The sequence below is a fragment of the Panthera pardus genome, unplaced genomic scaffold (genome assembly GCF_024362965.1).
Source record: "Panthera pardus isolate Hobbes unplaced genomic scaffold, ASM2436296v1 HiC_scaffold_6, whole genome shotgun sequence".
In the NCBI taxonomy this organism is placed as follows: Eukaryota; Metazoa; Chordata; class Mammalia; order Carnivora; family Felidae; genus Panthera; species Panthera pardus.
In genome coordinates this window covers 140,559,044-140,582,413 of record NW_026526991.1, presented here as the reverse complement: position 1 = coordinate 140,582,413, position 23,370 = coordinate 140,559,044, and the positions used below count along the sequence as shown (strand labels likewise).

General features: G+C 47.8%; 1 protein-coding gene across 10 annotated transcripts in view; it reads right to left on the bottom strand.

Moving 5' to 3' along the window:
- Nucleotides 1-23,370, bottom strand: part of DIP2C (disco interacting protein 2 homolog C) — a 413,035-nt gene that overhangs the window by 189,214 nt on the left and 200,451 nt on the right. For 6 of the 10 annotated variants that reach the window (XM_053896044.1, XM_053896049.1, XM_053896046.1 and 3 more), the window contains exons 2-4: nt 18,467-18,538; nt 16,736-16,903; nt 7,089-7,199 (exon numbers count right to left, since the gene is read on the bottom strand). In XM_053896044.1, the coding sequence (XP_053752019.1) occupies nt 7,089-7,199; nt 16,736-16,903; nt 18,467-18,538 (351 nt within the window). The remainder of the gene's footprint in view (nt 1-7,088; nt 7,200-16,735; nt 16,904-18,466; nt 18,539-23,370) is intronic. The other 4 variants (XM_053896047.1, XM_053896048.1, XM_019460928.2 and 1 more) reach the window with 2 other exon arrangements.

The following is a 23,370-nucleotide window of genomic DNA, read 5'->3' as shown; positions in this document are numbered from 1 at the left end:
ACTTATTCTTTGTCTTCTACTCTTTTTCTGCCCTTTCCAGTTTTAACTGAATGTTGTCTATGATCTGACTTTTACTCCTCTCTGGGCACATCAATTATACTTCTTTTTTTTTTTTTTTTTTTACTTTATTACGTAGTTGCCCTTAAATTCACAGTACGCATTTATAAATAACCCAAGTCCGCTTTTATAAGACTTCAAGGGTAGTACAGATGTTTTATAACAGAGTACTCTCAATTCCTCCCTCCTGCCCCCTATAACATCACTACCATTCATGTCACTCATGCACTTGCACCCAGTACATTGTTCCTATTATTACTCTGAACAGACCTTAATCTGTAAGATTTGTAAAAATAACAGATTCTATTTCATCTTCACGTAACCCTTCTCTAACATTCCTCCTTTATGTAGATCTGAATTTCTGACCCCGCCACTTGCGGTCTACTGATGAGCCCATTCATCATCTCTGTTACAGTGGTCTCTGACTTCTGGCATTGCCCTTCCATTCTTTCCAGGTTGCCCATCTCTCTGCTTCCAAGGCCCACCCCTAGTTTTCCCTGTGACTTCATTCTGCTGACAGACCAAACAGGGGGTGCTGGTTTTCCATTTGCTAAGCTTCTTTCTTGTACAGACCCATGTGAAGTGTGCATGCTGTCATGGAAGCCAAAACTATCTCCTCTACTCCATTTTACTGTTATTTCTCATTTCTCCGGGACTTACTCAATCTTCCTTTTCCAACTTAAGTTAAATCCTTATTTCTTCACTTTCCAGGATTTCATATTACCTAATGTAAATATTTTAGGCTATCAATTTCTAGGTAACACTTCGCTGTACCCGACAAATTTTGACTATTCTTTCACCTGAAATATAATAGCCTCTTAACGTCTCCCTGCTTTCAGACAGGAACCCACCCCAATTCAACCAACCTATCCCACACTACCTGCTACACACGGACATTTCCAACATGCACATCTGACTGTCATTTTCTGTTAAAATGACTAGGCCCAGACATCAAAAATGAGTTCGTTTTCATTAGTTTTGGACAAATAGGCCTTTATGGTCTGTCTTCAACCACATCTTCCATCTTCCAAGTCTCTCACAGCCGTGGTTCTAGCGTGGCTCCGTGGGATGACACCTTCTGCCGTGGCAGTTTTCTACGCCTGCACTGCCCAGTGCAGCAGCCGCTGGTCTTAAATACGGCTGGCGAAGCAGAACAGAATTTTAATTTTAATTAACTTAAATGTAAGAGGTCCCATGTGGGTACTGGCTACCACACTGTGTGGTGCAGCTGGACACAGCTGGGCCTGTCTTTCACGGGGAATACTGAACCAGGTATGCGGTCTGATTTAGTGCCTTCTACTCTTACTCTGCCGTGCAAAATATGTTCTGATGTATACTAAATAATGAAAAAACTTATTTCAGACAGAATCGGATCTCAGAGTCAGGAAGCATGTTAAAATCAGTGAATTCAAGCTGACTAGAGAAGGAAGACCTTCTCCATGTAGTAAATTAAACTGTAATGTCAAGGAAGGACTCACTACGGGGTAAACACACTCTGTGGAAGCAAATACAGCGTGTTCCGTATTCTTGGCTCACCGACAGTGCACAGCAAAAGCGCAGCACGCCAAACTGTCTGCACCCGTGTTGAACGGGGGCCAGGACACCAGCAACACTGGAGTAAGTCAGACTGCAAACCGTCAGCAGTGCACAGCCAGCCTCGGGAAGGGGTTCGCGCGTGGAAGTTTGTAGCTCATATCATCTCTCAAGTTTGAAAGAGCGATTTCATTTTTACCACATAGCAGTGGTTCTCAAACTCTTAGACCCAAAGGACGTTTTTTAAACTGTTAAAAAGGGGCGAGAACATTTTAAAAGCTTTTGTTTATAGGACTGACGTCTTGATGTTCACTGTATTAGAAAGTAAACTGAGAAACTTTTTAAAATGTGAGATTTCGCAATCACCATCTGCACCAACTGTCAGAACGCAGCACGTGTCCAGCAGCCTCAGGACAATCCGCGTACGACCAGGAGGGGATGGGTGTGGACACAGCAGATCACGTGACAGTGTTACTCTGGCAACAGTCTGACCTCACAGATGTCCCTGGAGGGTGGGGGTCCCCCTGGGTCCCTGGACCTGTCTCGGTCTGCTGCGCAGGAGGGAGACAGGGCTCTGTGGTGTTCCACCCGGAGTGAGTGTCGGGCCCCTGGAAGGCAACCTCTCTGGTCCATGCACACATGTGAACTGGGATGTGCTTTTTAAAGCTGTGTGTCAGCTCACCAAGAGACAAAACCGTCATTTTAAACATACTATAGTAGGAAACTGTATGCTCCATGTTTATTTTAATGTATCCTAGCTGGTCCTGGTAGGAACAGAAACAACACAAATCTTCAAGTTTTTTCTAGGACTCCTGGTTGGGGGAAAAGGGTGTAAAAAAACAGCTAAACTCCCTTTAAGCTCCAACCTAGACTTATTCAGTAAAAGTAACAGAGTTCCTAATACAGAGTTTGACATTTTCTAGGTACTCAGGAAATGCCTGTTTGTTCATTCATGCATTCATTCACTTTCCAAATCAAATTTAAGTTTCCAAATAAAGTTATTTTAAAAAGAGGAGAGGTACACACTACTATAAAGAATTCCAGTAGGACTTCATTACAATGGAAGACCATGGGTTTGGAAATGAGATGGAAAAGTATAGCCAAGAGAGATTAAATTTGAGGCTATGTGGTTGACTGGATTGAGTGTTAATTAGGGCAATTATCAATGAGATAATAGAATTACTTCTTGGTTGACGTCATTTGATCACTAAAGCATCCAAAGTACTTCTGCTGCAAGCTGAGTGGTCTAAGAATTTTAGAAAACAAAATCTCCTGAGGGCCACAAAACTTTTTCTTTTGAGTCTCTTAAATCTTCCAAGCTGGCTCAGGAAAAAACAAACCAGAAAATCCTGACACCTGTACACTGGCCATAGACCACAATAAGCTCTTAAAGTTTCACATCATATTTTAAAAAATGATATGTGAATATACACTGTAAGAGAAAGTAACTTACAGTGTATTAGTGAAATGTCTAAATTAAGAAAACTCATGACTAGTCTATTTTAACAACAGGAAATAGCAGAGAATAAGGTCATGAGTGAGACCATCAAATGGGCTGAATCGTGACCCACAAGCCCTCACGAGCACTCCTCCAGGGTGGCCACCACGAGACACTGGGGAGGTGCTCTGTGTGGGTCATAGGAGATGACAGTCCTGATGAAACCCCGCTGAGATTCACAAGCACATGCGAAGAGCTTCTGGATAGGTTTCCCCTATATGTAAATTAAGCAGTTATTATTTATTCAAAATTGACAGTAGTATGAATTTTAAAAAATTAGAAGTCTATAAGGAATAACATTTTCATAGTATTCTTTACACAGTAAGTGAACAGCAGGACAAATCCCACCATCTTTAACTTACAAAAACCTTAATCCTCTAAAGCAGAACTGGAGACCATCACCCACACAGCTGGAGGGCACCAGTCACCAGGAATTCCCACCTCACGTGCCCCCAGGCTGACCCAGCCTCAAGGTCCTGTTGCTGTCACCTTCTAAACAGATGTCAGATCTCACTGGCATGGATGCCTCTCCTAAACGTGCATCAATCTCAGAGTTTTTCCAATTCCTCTACATGCAATCCACAGGCCATAAAGCTGCCAAAGTCCTTCCCAAACCCTAAATCCTCTCCTCTTGTGCCTTTGCATAAAATCTTCAAGGAGTACCCTGTCATCTTCAATATAATGTCTAAGTTCTCAGGCACAGTACACAACAGATCTTAAAATCTGGCCATCCCACCTAACTTCTTGCTTTTCCCCAAATGTGCTATGCTCCTTCACCTTCCTTCCTTCCAGTACTATTAACTAGGCACCATTTTCAATGCTTGCCATACATGAACAAACAAAAAAGACCCCGGTCTTTGTGAGCCTTACATTCCCACGGTACACAGACAGGTGGATAAATTGGTATACAGATTACTAACATAGGTAGCAAAATGACAGATAGATGGACAGATGACAGGCAGGTAGGCAGGAAGACAGATGGCTGATAGTGCTGGGGTTGGTAACTCAATGGACACACATGAAATCAGGAGGGGAAGGGTAGGGACTACACACAAGGTCATACCGCGTCTTACCATTTTAACAGGGTGGTCAGGGAATGCCTCACAAAAGCAGTAACCCTTGAGCACAGATCTGATGGAAAGGTAACAAGCAATGTATATACATGAGAGGACATTCTAGGCAGCAGGAGCAGGGAGTGAAAGGCCCCATAGCAATCAGGTGCTCAAGAAACATCCAGAAACCAGCAGAGCTGTGGGAAGAGGATGACATGAAAGACCAGGGAATAACGGGAACCCAGACCACACACACGGTAGATGCGAATCTTACTCTCAGACCGACGGAAGCTACAGGAATACAGAGCAGAGGAGTGTCACCAGCTAACACTAGGTCACTGGTCCAGCTCTTCCCTTGGACTCTGAGCTCCTTTGCCCAAAGCAGGCTGAGCTCTGAGCTCACTCCCGAGTCTGGGTTCTAACTGGAAAGGGCAGACACCAAGCACAGCAGGTGTTACACCACCTCATGGGGATGCTGTCTGATGTGAGCAGAGATTCCGAAGGAGGGCTCCAGGTGGCCCGGATGGAGACAGGTGCAGTCTCCTCCACTACCACCCTCCACCCACGCTTCCCTCCCACATCTACTCCACTCTCCCTACACAGGCTCACGGAAATGCACCTGAGGCCAAGGCAGCACCGTTTCCTACTTTGTCAACCTCTCTCAATGACAGAGGTTTTCTTTTCTCCTTGAAAAGAAAAACAATGAGGCAAGCAGCACCTCGCCTGTCTCCTACAATAGCCAGGAGGATTAGCAAAATATACCTTAGCAAATGCCAGGTAAACTTAGGGTTATCATCCCCACCCCTCCTCATTAGGAAACAGAGGTAACACAGGAAATAGACTGTGCTATGTCTTAATTTCCAATTAAAAAAAAATTTAACACAGAAAGTTAGAGCCTGGAGAACAAGACAAGTTGCAGTCTTCTATGTGGTAAGAAGCCAGATAACAGACCAGACAAAGCTAGACTTGCACCGTTTTGATGAGCTATTCACTGGGCTATCATTAACAATCACATACCTCCCTGAACTTCTAGTTTCTCATCTAGAAGATGGAAAAAAGAACACTTAACTAGTCTGTGAGAACTGAAGATACCGGTGATAGTAAACGTGTGTCTACATGTACATGTCTACACATCCGCATGTGTCTGTGCGTGTCGGTGTCCACATGCGTCTACATGTGTGTGTCTGTGTACAGATCTACACATGTGCCTACACATGTGTGTCTATGGGTCTACAAATGCACCTGTATCTATGTGTGTACCTATGTGTTTACGTTTGTGGGTCTACATGTGTGCTGCGCACCTATGTGTCTACATGCGTCTGTGTTTACACGTGTATCTACATACGTATTTACTTTGTGGGGTTATATGTACATTGGTGTGTGTATGAGTGTGTGTCTATGTATGTACCTGTGTCCACTGTACGTCCGTGTGACTCTGTATGCATCTATATGTGTCAGTACTTGTGTGTCCACTGTATATGTGACTGTGTCTACGTGGGTGTCTGTACCTGTGAGTCTCCCCTATATGTGACTATGTGTATGTTTATGTGAACCTACTTGTGTTTACTGTACGCATGACTTGTATTGTATACACACATACAATACTAACGTAGTAGCATTAAGACAGTGAGGTAGCTGAAGCATTTCATAGAAAGCTGACAGCCCGTGTGTGCCTGCCTCCACCCTCCCGGCTATCTGAAAGAGGCCTGGTCACCAGAATGAGGATGGGTTCCTGACACATGCTGGCTGTTCACACACCTCTGGAAAACAGAAGGTGGGGTTGAGAACCAGCTCCCGCTTCATTCCATCCCCACACTGTCCCCACATCCAGGCGTCCTGGGGTGTGTGGCAAAGGGGCAGCCCTCAGCATTGGCTGCCTTTCAAGCCCACTCTTCTTCCGCAGATGATGACCAGTGATACCCTAAGATCTGCCCTACCTCTTCCTCCCTCCTGGGAAGGAGCACAGCCAAGATGTCAGGGAGACAGCTCTGTACAGGAAAGGGTGGGGGGTGAGGGTTCATCCTGTCACCCCCACTACTGGGAGGAGGCGTGAAAACAGAACCGAGAGCCTTATGTGGTCGACCAGCCCAGCCCTAGGGTGAACTGCCTGAGCTGCCTCGTGCCGTATCCTCGGATTCCTTGTCTGCAACATGAAGGCACAATAAGTAAGTCACCTGTTGGTTATAAAAACCACAGGAGACAGAGCCTGTCAAAGTGCTCTGCTGAATAGAAAGTAAAGCAGAAACATGATCTTTTGACTGCTGTCATTAGCAATCCACATGTGGCCTGAACAATGACACTTCCTGACAATTTTCCTTAAAAACTGTAGTGAGGGAAGCAGGAAAAAGCAACTGGAATGTAGGTGTCAGGAAAAAATCTCTCAAAACATAATTAAAAAATTCATCACTGGGCAAGTTTCCTGATGCTAAATTAACGAAAGAAATGCAAGCCAGCCAAACCCAGGTGATGGCTCCAACAGAACGGAATTACTAAGACACAGCACCATAAAACACAAAAGAAATAACAGAGAACATAGAAAAGTTTAAGAATTTTCTTTTTTGAACACTACTGTTTTGAAAAACAAATCCTGAGGTTAAAATGAAAAATTATACTAGGAACCGAGATAATAAAAACCAAACTGCAAAATTTGTCTCCCGGGAGATTACTGTTCAATTGTCACTGATTTCTAAATAGCAGACAGTATCTATAAGAATGTGAAAAGAGTCACTGTTTACTGAGCTTTAATGTGTACCCCTGAGGGTATATTTGTTTATGAGGTAGAATGTCACCAGCTATGATCACACAACCAACCAAAGGACATTCAAACACACCGCACCTCTGCCTCGTCACCACACAGCTGCTGCAGACATGCACCCACCCACCCACCCATTTCAGCATCACATCACAGACTAGGGGGTCAGTGACCTCACGGCCGCACGGTGCCTTACCCGACCGATAGCGCTCATCTCGTGACCCTGAGGACCTTCGGCGGTGATAGCGAGTGGAAGAGGCAGGAGTGACTGGAGCCCGGCGCTCAGGAGGCAAAGCTTGATCCACCCCTGGGTTAAGGAAAACAGCAAAGTAAGATAAGGCTTTACTTGGCAGCCAAAGTCCATCCACTTTGCAGAGTAAATCATTCGGAAGAATAAAGCCCTGACTCACTGCATGCCTACAGCCAAGCTAGAGCTCACAAGGGCATGGCCGGGGTGGGGAGGGTTGGGGACAACGGACAGGAAAGGGAGAAGCGTCCTGGGCAGGGGCAGGCTCATACCCCGACACTACAGCCTTCAGACACCAGCACAGCCTCCCTTACAGCACAAATGTCTATTAGGTCATGTGAAGAGACTGAAGTCTCTAGAACATGGGTAAGAAAACTAGAGCCCAACAAATCAAGTTGTGATTTTCTTTATGTAAAACACATACAGGAAGGGTTATATTAATTCTCAAGGAAATTTAAAATCACGTTTATCATTAAGTTACCTATGAAATAAATTTTATAGGGTATCTTAACACCACAATTCAGGTACCAGGATTGAGCATAAATTTTCATCTTTGTTCATTCAAAATTTCTAACTCTGAAACCTTATTCCATTTGATGTGAAATAGCTGAAAATTTTTTATTTCAATATGGCTTTGATGAATTACCTAAAATGATAAAATGGTCAGATAAAAACGACTTGAGAGGTATCTGTCAAAAGCTGACCTAAATCTGGCAACCATGATACCTGTTGGACCTCGGAACTAGAGCAGCAAGAAGCACAGTCTAGATAAAACTAAGTAAGTTGACGGGGAATATTTCATCATTATAGTTCGGAAGTAAAGACGTTCTGAGCACTGAGCAAACAGTGATTGTTGCTTCTTCAGAAAAGGACCAGGCAAAACCTGGCAGAGAAAGTAAACCAGAGACAGCAGCTTTATCAGAAACTATTTATGGTTTTCCACGATGGCTCCGCGAGAGTTATTTCCATCAGGGATTTAATACTTCTCTCGTGCTGGTGATTTCTGCACCCCAATTCTTTTTTCTTGAAGTAGGATCTACACCCAATGTGAGGCTTGAACTCACAACCCTGATATCAAGACTTGCACACCCCTCTGCACCTTAATTCCTGGTGGCATGTTTGTGGTAGATGACAGGTTAGGTTAACCTCACTACGGACTAACTGTACCCGGTGAACTGCGTTAAGCACTGTGCAGAAGATACCCGGCCCACAGTCGCCTGGTGAGGTTCCGTGAGCTCCTCGTCTAGCAGGCGCACTGACGCTTCTTGACGACACAACAGTCCACAGCTACCGAACCTCACCCAGTTGTAGTCTACAAATCATCTTTCTAAAAAAACTACTCTGGATTCTCATTAAAGAGATACACAGAATTTATGACATCAAGGAGTACTATTAAGTCATAATGAAAATTGGTCACTTGGCATTTACATCGTATTTATAAGCATGGATTTAACAATCCCTCTTAATTACCCATTTTAGACAATACGTGACTTCTTCACACCAGTGTAGCCGTCACTACACCATTATTAGGATCATGAGTCAGTAGTGTGTTGCAAATACCCTTCTAATCTTACGTGCTTTTATTATTCTGGGGTTAATATCTATCTTTGGGCTCCATCATCTTGGTTTTCAATGTACTTGTTAAATCCTTCAAAATATCCCAACAGAAATGAAAAAATCTTTCCAATGCATTCCTCACTGTGGGCAATCACTGATAACCTGGTAACAGTCTTAGTTTGATTTTCTTTTTCCTTAGAGACCCTCCTGGTGGATCCCCTCCTGTTCTAACCCCAGCTGGCTGGTCCACACCTGCTGCATAACCACCAGGGAAGCACTCCTGCCTCCCAGAACTTGCTTTCGCCTAGAAGACTAAGCAAGATCATGTATAAATTTGAAATCTTGAAAATGTGTATGGATAGATTTATTTAAAAGTTACGTGGGAGCGCCTGGGTGGCTCAGTCGGTTAAGCCTCCAACTTCAGCTCAGGTCATGATCTTGTGGTTCTTGAATTCAGGCCCCACATCAGGCTCTGTGCTGACAGCTGAGAGTCTGGAGCCTGCTTCAGATTCCTTGTCTCCCTCTCTCTCTGCCTCCCCAACCACCCCCGCCCCCCGGCCCGCTCACATTCTCTCTCTCAAAAAATTTAAAAAAAAATTTTAAGTTATATGCATTCATTACCTCTCAAGTATTGTTCTCAAGTTACATGTCACTCTGACGGTATATTCTTTACGAAAAATCTGTTTTTTTCTTTTCTCCTCTACTTTCACAATTTTTTCTTTCCTGCCACCAAAGGAGTTGCAAGCCTGTGTCTTCTGTGGTGAGGTTATCACCCTATCTACCTGCAGCAGATCTTTTATGTGAGCTGTTCCATTTACCCAAAGAAGAGCCCTCCCCAGTCCCCTGTCTTGTGAGACACCTGTCAGTCAACACAGAAGCATTTGTCATTTGGGGCTGAAGCTGTTCTCACCCTCCAGGGCACAGGCTCCAGTTCGGCACTGCCTGGCACCCCGACTCCAAAGGTTCTCAGTTCCATGTCTCCAGAGAACGAACATCTCTGGGGGAGTGGGGAAGACGTGGACCACCCGGTTCCAAGGCGCTAAGCCTACCCCTCCCCCTCTCATGGTGCCCTGAAACCAGCACCGTCACTTGTCACATCCTCCCCCCTGCTACACTTGGCAGCCTAGTCGTCAACCCCAGAGATCGTAAAACCCTGTCACGGACTCTCCCACTCTTTCGTCCTGTGGATGACACGTCATCCGTTTGCAGACATCTCAGTGCAGTTCCGGGAAGCAGAGCTAAATGTGCATATTCCAGCCGCTGAGGTCAAACAGTGCCTGATTTATGCATATATTCAAGTCTGGCGTTCAACTTCAGCCGTGCCACAGACCTAGTGCATTCAAACACGCTTCCTGGAATTAACTTTCACCCCGCTCGGGTCCCCAGGTGACCACGTACTTCTGGGAAATGCAGTCACGGGACACAGACCAGTGCCCGTCCACAGAGGTGCACATCTGTCTTCAACCAATTTCGCATGCAAACACCGTGCACGTTTACAGGCTTCACAGGCTGAAGTTCACAGCTTACAGCACAAGTTTTAAAAGGAATGAGGTATTTTGATAAAAGAAAAACAGCTTCAACAGGTCACTGGCAACAGAGCATTTAAAACAAACTAAAATATTAGCGGAGCATGTGCATACCCACCATTAATTTTAATCTGACCTCACTGCGAATGAAATCTGAAGTACTGTCAAGGTATGTTCTGACGGGAAGAAGCCATCAGTCAAATCTGCAGCTGAAATCAGAATTTCCAACGTGTCACCACAGGAGGACCCAGAGGTAGTAACTGAGGGTGCTTCCTGTCGAATTCCATAAAGTGAGTACACGAATCATTACTCAAACACACAGAGCTCAGCACACAGCTAGCCGAGGGCCCATGTTCACACCACAACTGGAAACCAGCTCTCAGGAAAAGCACAGAGCAACCAGAGTGCCTACAACAGGATGCGTGAGTCGGATCTGAGAGACGTCACTGGAAGGTGAGCCGTCTCATGGGAGGCGGGGTAACCCTCCAGAAACACACAAATCTCAGGGGGGGAATGAAAACATGACAGGGATGGAGAGGAGCTATCTCCTGGGCACTTACTAAGCATCAGGTCCCACGTGAACTGAGGGAAAGAGCACCAGAGACAACATCCTCTCGGATACCCATCACTGTGACCCTGGGCCTCAGTTTCCCATCTGTACACAGCCACGACACTTTCAAGTAGCACGTGAATGTTCTCGGGTAGCTGCCCCTTCCCTTGAGATGGGTGCCCCCCCACACCAGGGATCTCGCTCTCCCTCTCGCTCTCCCTCTCTCTTCCTCTCGAGATCCACCCCGCCAGCACTCCAGGCTCACAACAACGCTCTGGTGGCTGGGTCCTCGTGGCAGAGGCCGTGTGCTGCTTGGTGCTGCGCTCTTGATACAATGGCCATTTGTCACATGGCTGAATCTAGCTGGTACCTTGAAGCCACCAAGAAGTGCCTTCATGATCTCACTGCCAGACTACTCATCCACCAGTGATCTTCTCAGGACACAGTGCTGCCCAGGAGTTAAATCCAGGCCGCTGAGAGCCATGAGGTCATCTGACAACAATGTGGTCTTCATCTTCTTACTCAGGAGGCTGTGGTCAGGAGCTAGGATGTCTGTGGGCTCCTCTCCTCCCTGGGCCGAATGGCCCCTGGCCCGCAGGAGGGGCTCAGTGATGTTCCTGAACCAACATGGGATGTTTTCACAGCACGTGCGGGTCCTCGCAAGGCTCCTGCAAGGCTTCAGTTCAGCCATGACCATGAGATTTTGGTTTTCCTCGAGTTGCAAAGGGACGCCAAGTACGACTCATGAGAGGAAGGAACCCCAGTAGCCTAAGGGGGGAGGAGAGGGGCGGCCAGGATGGGAGAGAGGGACCCGGCCTCCAGGCCCCTGACCTTCAGCGACGCCACTTCCAACACATGATGAACAAAGGACTCACTGAAGAAAATTCTTGACAACGCAGTTCTGTCACTCCAACAACCCACCAATTCCAGACCCTCAAATACAAATACACCCAGTGAATTCATCATCACTACAGGCAACCAGACACCAGAAACCACAACAATCCCTACAGTAACCCGGAAATATGGCCATCGGGGCTCCAGCACTCTGACGCACCATGTGCCATGGGCCAGGAGACCTGTGGTGTAGACAACACGGGGTCATTCAGGATGGCAAATGTTCCAGAAAACATCAAGACTTTTCCAGACAGCAAGGGAAAGAAGACACTGATAAATCTTGGTTTTCAACATATTTTCAAAAGAAATCATGAAAGATACACAGAAGAGGACTTGAAGAAAAACGTATATGAGAGTCAAAACCAGAAGACCTTGATCCAGACTCTGGTCTGACTCTTACCACATGCACAACTGGACAAATCCCTCAGCTGCTACCTCAGCTCCCATGTATGTTGGGGTGCAGACATGGACACGGTCACCTGTGACATCCCCCAGGACCCTTGCTGGAACGGACACCTCTCTGGCCTTATCCCCTGGCAGACAGTGCCTGTAGAGCCCAGCCACATCCCAGCACCTAGCAGAGCCCGCCACATCCACGGGGCTCTGACACACACAGATCCTGCTTCAGGAACCTGGTAAAATTGCTGAGGACTTTTCCAGATTTCAAGTCTGCACAAGAACAATTTCTGGGTTGTCCCCTACTCTTCTAGTATCTAATTATACTCTCAAAAAACAGCACTTACTTCTAAAACAAGTGCAATCAAGCCTTTGCCAGAAAATAACCAGTACAATCATTGCACATACAGGTAAGAAATTTACTGCATCTGCTTTGTATTGACTCAGATGAGAACACAGCACAGAAAGACAAGTTCTGTCACCTTAACATCTGCCCCAACCATCAGCCCGAGTCTTATGTTTCTGCCACTGTTGTTTCTACTCCTCAAAACAGAAGTCCTTGCCAAAAATCAGTATGAATTTGCTACAATATTCTTGTTGATGTGTTTTAGTTTGATTAGATATCATAATGTGGAAAAGTGCAGAAGATCTGGAACTTTAGGGAGTTTTAAGTGCACCCAAACTCTCGGCCTCTGCCCATCGGGTAAGAGAAGCTCAGGAAGGATGGAGCATGCAAAGTCAGGAGCAGGGCTTCAAATATGTTCGTTTCTCAGACACCTCACATGCTCTTTGCAAAAACCCACACGAGCCAGTTCCAGAGGGGATGCATCTCCAGCTGCCCGGGTGAATGATCAGAGATCCTGCCACCAGCTCTGCTCAAGCTCCAGGGGCGGCTTTGCTGCTGTAACCACTGATAACTGGGGAGGAAAAATCCGGCTGGTAAAACACCACTAAACATAATGGGAAGTCCATCTGACCAAACCAACAACTGTGTGTGAGAAAACAAGAGTACTTCTCAGGCAAATGACAGCAACAAATTGTGTCCCAAGATCAAGATCATGGATGGCTTCCCCAAGACACAGGTAGTTTACCTCTAGTTGAGAGAAACTTATTTCCTACTGCAATTCAATCTGGAAAGAATTCATGCTAAGTCAGACAGGCAACCTGATTTAAATACCCTTTTTTTCCTCTGGGAGTTAACCCTGCAGCTTACACCCCACCCATCATCAACAAATGGCACAGCATGACTCGGCTGAGCAGGCCCCCAGGGACAGGCTTGTGCCCCTGAAGCCCAGGTTGGGACAGGCAAACATGGCTTCTGGGCCGAGGGATGCACTTTGGGAGACTCTAACTCCTGTTACAGAAAGACGGCCTGGGCCAAATCGTGCACCGGGCACCAGAGAAGCACAGCAGTTGTTCGTGTGAAGAACCACAACCGGCCGCCCCCAGTCTCAGGGAGACCACAGCACTGGCACACTTGATCCTCTGACTCTGGAACACAATGGCAAAACACTCCGGTCTATATCCTTCAACACAGGACGAGAAAGTTCATCTCCTGTGAGACTATAAATTGCACAATTCACAAGCTAGGAGCTCTGCCCCTTGCAGGAGACTCCTTCACAAACCTGCAAACCCAGCAGACTCCTCATTAGCTGGGTTTCAGCTACAGCTGCCTCCACACAGGCCTGTCGTCAGGATGGTGGGTCTGCAGTTGAAGCTCTCAACACCGAGGTTGTTGAGCTGAAATCCAGGATTCACGATAATAATAAGACACAATTCAACTAACTAGTGTGCAGAGGCCCCAAATCGTGTTATTCTTTAACCACTAAGGTATGGAAACAAGGAGAGCACTACGTGTCACCGTTTACCACTTAAATGTACCCAAACTGGAAATCAAATAGAGCTGTGCTCACAGATAGGAGACGGCTACGGCACTAACAGGTCCATTTGTCTGGATGTTCGAGGCATCACACAGAGCTAAGCACCACACTGGCCGCCAGCTCTGCCCTCAGCTGGGCTCCCCAAGACCCACTGAGCACCAGCACCTGCCGGACACATTTGCTTCGCTGCCACATGTGGTCTGTGGCCAGGAGGACACGGGGCAGGGCCCTGCCTGCTACCTGCGTGGTTGTATAGGTGGCCTGCCCCCCAGCAAATGGCCTGTAACGTGCAGATGGTTACTCGTTCATCCTGGTGGGGGTGGAATCATCTCATATTCAACCACCACTGACCTACAACTTCGTAATCATTTCAGAAGTAGGATGCTGTTCAGGGGCCTGTTCTAACCCCAGAGATCCTTGCAGAAGTGACACCTGACATGAGCTTCAAATGATGCGCAGATGCAGGCAGAGGGCACCGGCACATGCAGAAAGCCGGCCTTGGAAACGGGTGGCCGTCAGACAGAGTCCAGCAGCAGGAAGGTGCGTGGAGCTGAAGAGCAGCTGGGACTGCCGTGTGCAAGGCCCTGCTGACCCAGACCCGGCTACACTCTGCGCATGGCCATCTGCCGTCTCTGGTAGGAGCAAACGTGGTACAGTTAACCTAACCGAGAGAGGTCCCCCCTGCGAGGGGGCCATTCATGCGGGTCCCACGGCCGATTCCCAGGGAGCAGGAAAGCAGCAGACAGACTAGCTCCCTGTTCTCATTATCAGAATTCACCCAGATTTCCACAACCACGCAGTCACGGGAAATCCTCATAATTGAGCCACTGAAGGAAAGGCAGGCTGGGCACAGAGTAGACCAGACCCACATAAACCACTCACCACTGGGAAATATGCCCGGACAGTCCCAAGGAAAGTAATATCCAGCTAACATACACGTTATTAGAAAGAGGAAGTATATCTGGTTGAGAAAGTTTCACTACTTATGGTAACCGGAATTTTACTACGTTACGTCCCCATGGCCTTGTCACAGGGGCCGTGAAGACTCAGTGATAGAAGATATGCCTGAAGAGACTGGTAGAGCAGAGTCTTCTCCCGTTTTTTAAGTTTCATCAGGTTTAGGAATGAGTGAAAGAGGTGCTACGTAACGGAGCACTAGTACCCAATGAGTATGTCTTAAGATTTTCTCCTTGCAAATGATCTTTAACGTATTCTTTCTGACCCTTCGTAAACACACAATTTTCATCTTTCCTTCTAGCTTCTGGCACACTTTTTCTCATCTGGATTTAAGGCAGGGCTCAACACTGCTCCTCAAAAACACAGTTATCTCCTGGGCAGATGGGGCCAGGAAGCAGCCTGTGTAGGGAGCACAGTCCCCGGACTCTGGCACCAGGGCTCAGATGCTGGATGCACAAGCCATTCTGGTTCAGAACTGTGCGTCCCAAACCACATCTTAGGAATATTTGTAGCATACTTTACAGAAGTGTTAATATTTTCTCTGGTAAGTAAAAATAATGTGTAAAAAAAAAAAAAAGTTCATCAAAACACAAATCCCCTTGTAAAAAAGCAGAGGGTGGGTTAGGGTCACTACAAACAAGATGCTTTTCATGAGATCCTACCCAAAAGAATGACTTCTCAGACTGAGCTCGTCAAGGAATAACACTCTGAGAAGCTGCTTCTTTCCATGCTACTTCCCCAAAGTTCCACATAATGAACAACTGCTCACCCCAGCAGTTTCTCAGAAACAAAGATGAGCAGAGAAAACTGCAAAACTGACGGGGAACCTGGTCCCCCGAGCTTAGAACCATGGGGGACCTGCCTTCCCTTCCCTGAGGGCATGGGAGGTGGGGGACCCAGGCACCCAGAGCAGCGGCCCCAGACAGGTGCTGCCTCCCCACGTTGTGGTCAGGCGCACGCGGCTTATGTAAACCGTGATGTGGGCCCCGCAGCTAGAGCCAACTCCTCCATGCACTCCCCGCCTCTGTCCCCAAGCTGGTCCAGAGAAGAGGGGCAGGAGCCACAGCCAAGGCCTCTTCTGAGACCCTAGGGCCAACGCAACATTACATTTCTCTATTTCTTCCTGATTTTCAAATAATGGCTTTTATTTGGGATTAAACCCTAAGGGTAAACTTAAAGCTTACGAACATTTGTTTTCTTTTTCTACTAAAAGATGCACTGAACTCAAATTTGGGGCTTCTCATATTCAAAATATTGCCCACTGGAGTAACTCCGGCCTCTGAATAGGCTTATTACCTCTGAGTATACACTCTAGGATCACTGGCTCGGTTTTCCTATTTCCCAGTGGCATGGTGCCCTCTGGAAACCTGACGGTGCTGCAGTGCAGACTCGCCCCCAAGCAGAGCTCAGGGCCAGAATGGCCCAGCACACCCTCGCTGAGGCCAGGGACATAGGGTGGCGGAGGACCAACCATTTCAACTAGAATTTTATGATTTGTCACGCATTCTTCTTTCTCTAGTGTTTTGTAAATGGTGCTCCAACTGCGAAAATAGGATTATAAAACACGGTATCATATTTTCACAGGAAAGACTCAGAACTGGGCCCTGAGGCAGCGGGACAATCAGGGTCCGGGGATCGTGACAAGCTCTGTGACCAAGGGGCGGTGGGGCCCTGGCTGAGTCACAGGAGCTCGCCTGGAGGCTGGGGCTCAAGCCCGGAGCCCCGCCTGAGCCTGCACGCGGCTCCGGTCCCCCACGCTGGGCGTGCACGGCGGCGGCAGGGGGAGGCCGGCCCCGGAGGCCCCCCTCCGGGTCTCTCTCAGTGGAGTGCGCTCACCGAAGCGAAAGTAAAACAGCGGCCGGTTCCCCGCGGTGCTGGCCGCCCGCTCTCTGACCGCGGCTTCTCGGATGTCACACACCCCGATGTTGCCGGAGTGCAGCGCTCTTCCCGGGGCTCCTTCACTGTGCTGCAGTCTACACCGGACCACGGCAGCTCCATTCGCTGCTGTAACAAGTTGAAAAAAACTAATTAATGCAAACTTTAGTTTTTTTAAAATTTGTTACAGCACTGAGCAGAGCTGCCGACCCCATGCAGAACGGCACAAAGAAAACCAAAGGACAACGCGACACAGGGCCACCCTCAACGCCCAGCCAACACGGGTCAACCATGTCCTCTGCACCACCGCGGCTCAAGAATGCCTTCTGGGGACGGGCGGCACCGTCACAGGAATTAAAACCCAACAATGTCAAGAGCCCACATCTGCCCCCGAGCAGCCCTCCTCCAAAACGCGGAGGCGCCTCCTGCAGAAAGGAATTCACAAGGACGGGCCAAGGAAACGGCCAACAGCTTGGCGGTTCTGTTAGAAAACCGTCTGGCCATCTGCCCACATCTACTCTGAAAGCCTCTCACACATGGGTGTCAGCCAGCCAGAAATCGGATTCGTTTTTAATTCACTGAATAGAACCGAGCTTCTTCCTTCCATGAGCCAGACAACAGGAAAATCCAGCCCATCGGCTAAGTCAGGCCAACACAACACGCCCACCTTTACATTAACTTCTTAAGTATCAAGGAAGGAAAGAAAAATACACAGAATCAAAACAAAACTACAAACACAATGGAGACTCAACACACGAATTCAGTTCCCTGGAACGTGCTCTGTGGGACGCGCCCCTTGCCAAGCTAACGGAACACCAGCTGGACATGTCATAGCCTGGAGAGCAGAGGGGCAGAGCGGGGGTCTGTACGCTGTGTGCACCTGCAGATCTGAACCTCTCACTGGGCTTTACACATGTTGTTTCAACAGTGAAAACTAGGAGTTCAGGAAGCACCTTTGAGATTTAGGTTGCTATCCTTCATTCTTGAGGACTTGGGTCAGCCTGGAACCATTCCTAAAGCCTAGCCGATTTTCAAGGTCACCTCTGACTGAACCACACCTCCATCAGAACTAACGTGTTGGAACTCCAGCCTGGTAGCATTTTCTTTTCCCTGAAATGTGCAGAATGCATCTCAAGTGCACAGAGATTCTACAAACCTCCGCACAGGAAACACCTGAAACAGACTTTGTACTTCAGGGGAAGATCCACGGCATTTTACAATCACATTTCAGAACACACCCAACCTTTACCATTTCATAATCCCAGGCAGGATGTTATTCAGTTTCTAGATTCTAGATCTGCCCCCCTGTGAACCAACAAAAACCTTGGCTTAATATAAACTATAATCAATAGCAATAATTTTTAACTCACTAAACCAAAAGTTATGTTTACATCATAATGTTCATATTTTTATGGTTACAAGAAGCATTTTAGAGTAATCAACATATTCTTGCCTTCTACAGATGAAATACCTACTAAATTTATTGCACACATTTATAGAAAAGTCACGTGTGCCCCCCTGTATCCACAAAACATGAGCAACCACACAGAGAGTTTGACGTGGCCTGCACATCAGAAGTGTGACTTCCGTGCAAGTTGGGCTAGAGGAAGGGTCTGCACTCCGAAGCTTCTCTCTCATGTCACACTTAACTCTTAAAATTAGACGCTTTATGTACTCATGGAAGGTACGTACTCGGAGGCTGGGGCAGGTAGGCTCCAATTAGTTTTGACCTCTTCTTTTCATATCCTTTTTGGGTGATGTCACCTGTAAGAGAAGGAAAGAGGCATTCAGCATGGTCTCAGTGACGAGGGGTCACTCAATGGACTCTAAGACGTCGCAAGTTACCTCCTTTGTGTCTTGTTTGCCTTGTACTTCTATTTCAAAGGAGAAAGCACCATATGTCATTCACCTTGGCCCTCCCCACCCTCACAGAGTCATCTAAGACACATAAAAATCCTCGCTAGGCTCACATTTGTCCCAGACCCTCCTCACAAGGTTCTGGCTCTGACTGGACCCAGAGTGAGTCTTGTGACTTTATTCACATGGGCCGAGCAGAAAGGCCCCCAGTCTACCTGGCTCCCAACAGCTTAGCCAACAGGAAACTGCAGGCATCTACGCTGGGGATAGATGTCCACCAAAACCATTGCTGATTAGTATTTTCCTCCACTGACTGACCTGCTTGTTGGTCCCACAGACACTCAACTGCTAGGGTGTTTATGAAATAAATGACTCAGACCAGATGAAACATGAAATAAAACAGAGCAAGAAAATGTGGGACCTACAAAAATCCAAAGTATGCAAGCAAGGTGCTTATCCTTAAAGCATAAATTAAAATTTTAAAGCCACAGGTTCACGCACAGAAGAGCAGGGGGGCTCACCATGCTGACCTTTTCCCCAAATGCGGAGTACCAAGGACAGAGTGGAAGCACTAACACACACAAAATGCTGGGTTTGCCCCTGAACGTTTTGTGATTTTTTTTCCTAATATTCGGAACAAGCCATCATTCCCAGAAGAGCTTAAAAACTCAAGTTTTAATAAAAATACAGCAAATGAGAAGTTATGACTCATACACAAATTGGTGAATTTGCTTTTCCTAGTGACACATGCTCACCGAATCTGAGCAAACCACGAGCACCCTGTATAAAGACTGCCCGTGACCGACCCGACAAACTCACAGCTCACTTTGCAGGCCGTGTGCCAGGTGAAACACACACCTAGTTTTTAAACAACCAAAGTTTCTGGAAAACGTATCCCACCATCCACGATGAGCACTTCCGATGCTGACGGCGTGTCAGCGGCCACTGTCGACACACAGACGGTCTGCGGCCCTTAGGTGTATGTGCCATGGCCGCACACGTAACACAGTTAAGCACCAAGTCTGCTCAGTTGCTTCTGGAGACGCTCCATCAGGTCCCCCGTTTTAAAAGCCTGTCTAAAATCTCAACAACCAAAACATCCCGTGTGCACATACACACTCTGGGGCATGTTTGTGATTTACCAGGAAAACAGAGTAAGTTACCGAATTAGGATACTGGCCGAGACTGGCCGAGAAGTGGCAGTCATCGGCCATGCCTTCTGATTTCTGCCCACGACTACCACGCCTCTTAACATTAAAGACAAGGGGCACCAGCGTGGCTCAGTCAGTTAAGCATCTGACACTTGATTTCGACTCAGGTCATGATCTCGCGGTTCTGGAGTTGAAGCCACGCATCAAGCTTTGGGCTGACAGTGCTGCTTGGGATTCTCTCTCTCCTTTTCTCCTTCTCTCTGTCCCTCCCCTGCTTGTGTGCCCGAGCAATCACTCTCTCTCTCAAAATAAATAAACTTAAAAAAACAAACATTAAAGGCAAGGAGCCATCTGGCTTTGGAAAAACGGATAAAACCAATCTGCAGAAGGAATCCCAGCGATGCCTGGAAGCTGTGTGGTCAAGGTGGGACCACAGCGGCGAGGAGGGGGAGGGTGGTCCATGGGGAACCAGGCCCTCCAGGCTGCTTCATATCAATCTGCCTGAGGGCAGAATAAGAAAAGCAGTCAAGCCCCAGGGGACGGTTGAAGCTCCCAGTCCTGCTCACAGACAAGGAGGAGCCCCCCCACCTTAGATGACAGATGACAGGACAGCAGGACCACGCCTTCTCTCAGCCCCTGGGTTCGCTGTCCCTCACCACGCATGCTTCCCCAACGTTCTCTGAAAAGAACGCTATCGAGGAAGCCAGTTCCCTCGTAATTTACGGCTCCTGCATCCGCCGTGGCTCATGTCAGCCTTTCCCGGACTCAGAGCCCGTCTGCTCCCTGCAAGGGAGGGGAGGGGAGATGAAATCAGGGACAGGAAGAGGAAGGCACAGGTGAGGTGTACGGCTGGGACCACCGCACACACAGCCTCCTGAGCACGAGGTAGACACCTGCTGTTTACCTGTACTCTGCAGGGTCCTACACCGGAGTCCCAGCAGGGTAGGCCAGCACCTTTCATGGTGTGTTCCGTACCCAAAATTCAGCTCAAGTTTCAAAAACTTCTCAGATGAACATCTATGTGTGGGGGAAGGAAGTCTGCACCTAATTGTCAGCAGAGACCAACCACAAGGAAACTCAGTTTTAACTCTGTGTTACTTCAGGAAGCTCCCATTATTAAGACTTTAGGCCTCAAGGAAAATAAGCCCTTTCCAGGTGAAAACACACTCTTCACTCTTCATGAAGTCAGAAGACGTCAGTGTTGTTCTCCAGAGCATCTCTACCCACGTTCCTGGCCTGGCTCAGAAGGGGCTGGATGGTGGGAGGAGTCAGTGCTTCTGAGCAGGTGATTCGCTCCAGCCCCACTATGAAATCATGCTCGCAAGCACCGGGCTCACAGGGGATTCCAGATCCCACTCTCAGAGACCCCAGGTTGCTACCAGCTCTTAAAACCTACAGGCATGGAAAAAGAGACACTTTTTATTAAATAACTTCACCTAAATGAGGGGGCGGCAAACTACAAATCCGGCTTGCAGACTGTTTTTGCACACAACGCTTTCCTGGCACACAGCCGCACCCCCTGCGTGCACCACAGCCCGGACCGCACGGCCCACACCAGAGGGATTTACCACGACAGACAAGCTTCCACAGCCCCTGTCCCACGCGTCCCAAAGAGCCTTTAATCCTTAGAACTACTGATTTGACAGGCAAATGGTGCTCCTGTTTCTGGCCCAGGTCCCCAGATCTAAGAAAACAAACTCTGACCAAATCCCAAACAACTTCCCACCGAAGCCACACCTGAAACCGTCCACTCCAGCCAACACGGACGTGGTCAGCGTTCTGGCCACCTGCCCATGACATGCCCCCCCGCAGGACCATCCTGGCCTTGGGCTCCAGCCGCAGAGAACTCTGCACAAGTCATGGTAGTGCTTTCCTCACGAGGCCTTGGACAGCTGCTGGCAGCTTACTCCTGTCACACACACAAGTGACTCCCTCAGAATACGGGCAATGCCGTCAGGACTAGCATCCTACATTGCTGAGCCCCAGACCCACCGTTTCACAAACAGGCACCGTGTGTCAGTGGGTTTAGTCACACAAGCCGGCACTGGAATGTCACGGAGTGACTTCCAATAAACAGCTGGACAGAGTCTGTGCTCATCATCGGGGCACACAGAGGGTGATTATTTAACTGTTTGGGGATCATTTGGGAAAGAGGCAGAGAGGGATGCTCAATGACTCCGTTATTAGCGTGTCTGAGACAACAGCTTCAGTGTGTGTTCCCCGAAAGGATCCAGTATCTGTGCCAAGGGCCCAGGGTCATTCAGGCACCCCAAGCATCAGGGCTAAAAACGCTGCCGCTTTTCCATGGAGAAAGTCCAGTTACTTTGAACTCTGCAACTACTTTAGCAACAATCTGTAGCCACCTCTCACTGTGAGTTTATACAGGCAGATTTTCTCGCCAGGGGCTCTTACGTTCTGCCAGTGAGGTTTTCTGCGCTGATACAGTAACAAAGACACGGAAGTTGGAGAAAGAGGAGAGAGATGATTGACCGATGAAAGGAGGATGGATGGAGCGATGGAAGGAAAAAGGATGAAGGGGTACACAGGATGGACACGAGCTGGCTGGCTTCACACACGACTCCGTCCTCCCAGGACGCCTCCCCAGTCTCTGCCCAAAGCTGATTGACAATCCGTGCCATGATGTAACACCACCGTGAAAACATGCTTCTCCTTCTCTCATCATCCAGGCTGAAGGCTCCATGGGCACTCCTCTCTCCTCCTCACCCTGGATCTGTGGTGAGCATGCAGCCTTCAGGGTAAAACTGTGACTCTGAGTAGAAGGGCCACCCTGGGAGGAGCCACTCCTTCCTGCCACACCAACCCTTGCTCAAGTATTTGCCACATAAAATCCAAACGGCATACTTCCATACTCCTGTGTTGAAGACACCTGTCCACGTAACGCCTTTTTCCTTTCAGGAGTAAGAACACAGGACACAAAAGTGCAGAAATCATCCTTTCTCAGTGAGAAGAAAACGCAACCGATCTTTTGAAATACTTCCCACTTTAGCAAAAATTTCCATATTGTCATCCTCCAAGAAGCTCAATAAAACTTAAAGTTTCATAAGAAATTGAAGTTATGTCTTTCGTTACCAAAAAAAAAAAAAAAAAAAAAAAAAAAAAAGATTTGCGGACAAGTTCTAAACCTAAAACGAAAAGCCAAGTAAGGCAGAACTACCAATACATAGCTGAGCAACACTGAGCAGAGACCTTTCTCACCTTCCCCAAAGGAAGCATCCTCTTATTACCATCGTAGCCCAGAGTTTCCTTGAACCCCCAAGTCCTTGAAAAGAAGCCGAGCAGGGGCGCCTGGGTGGCTCAGTCGGTTAAGCATCCGACTTCGGCTCAGGTCACGATCTCACGGTCCGTGAGTTCCAGCCCCGCATCGGGCTCTGTGCTGATGGCTCAGAGCCTGGAGCCTGTTTCAGATTCTGTGTCTCCCTCTCTCTCTGCCCCTCCCCCGTTCATGCTCTGTCTCTCTCTGTCTCAAAAATAAACGTAAAAAAAAAAAAAAATTAAAAAAAAAGAAAAGAAGCCAAGCAAATGCAGGGCTGAAGGAGACACTGCAGGCCCCCATCTTTCTGACCCAGC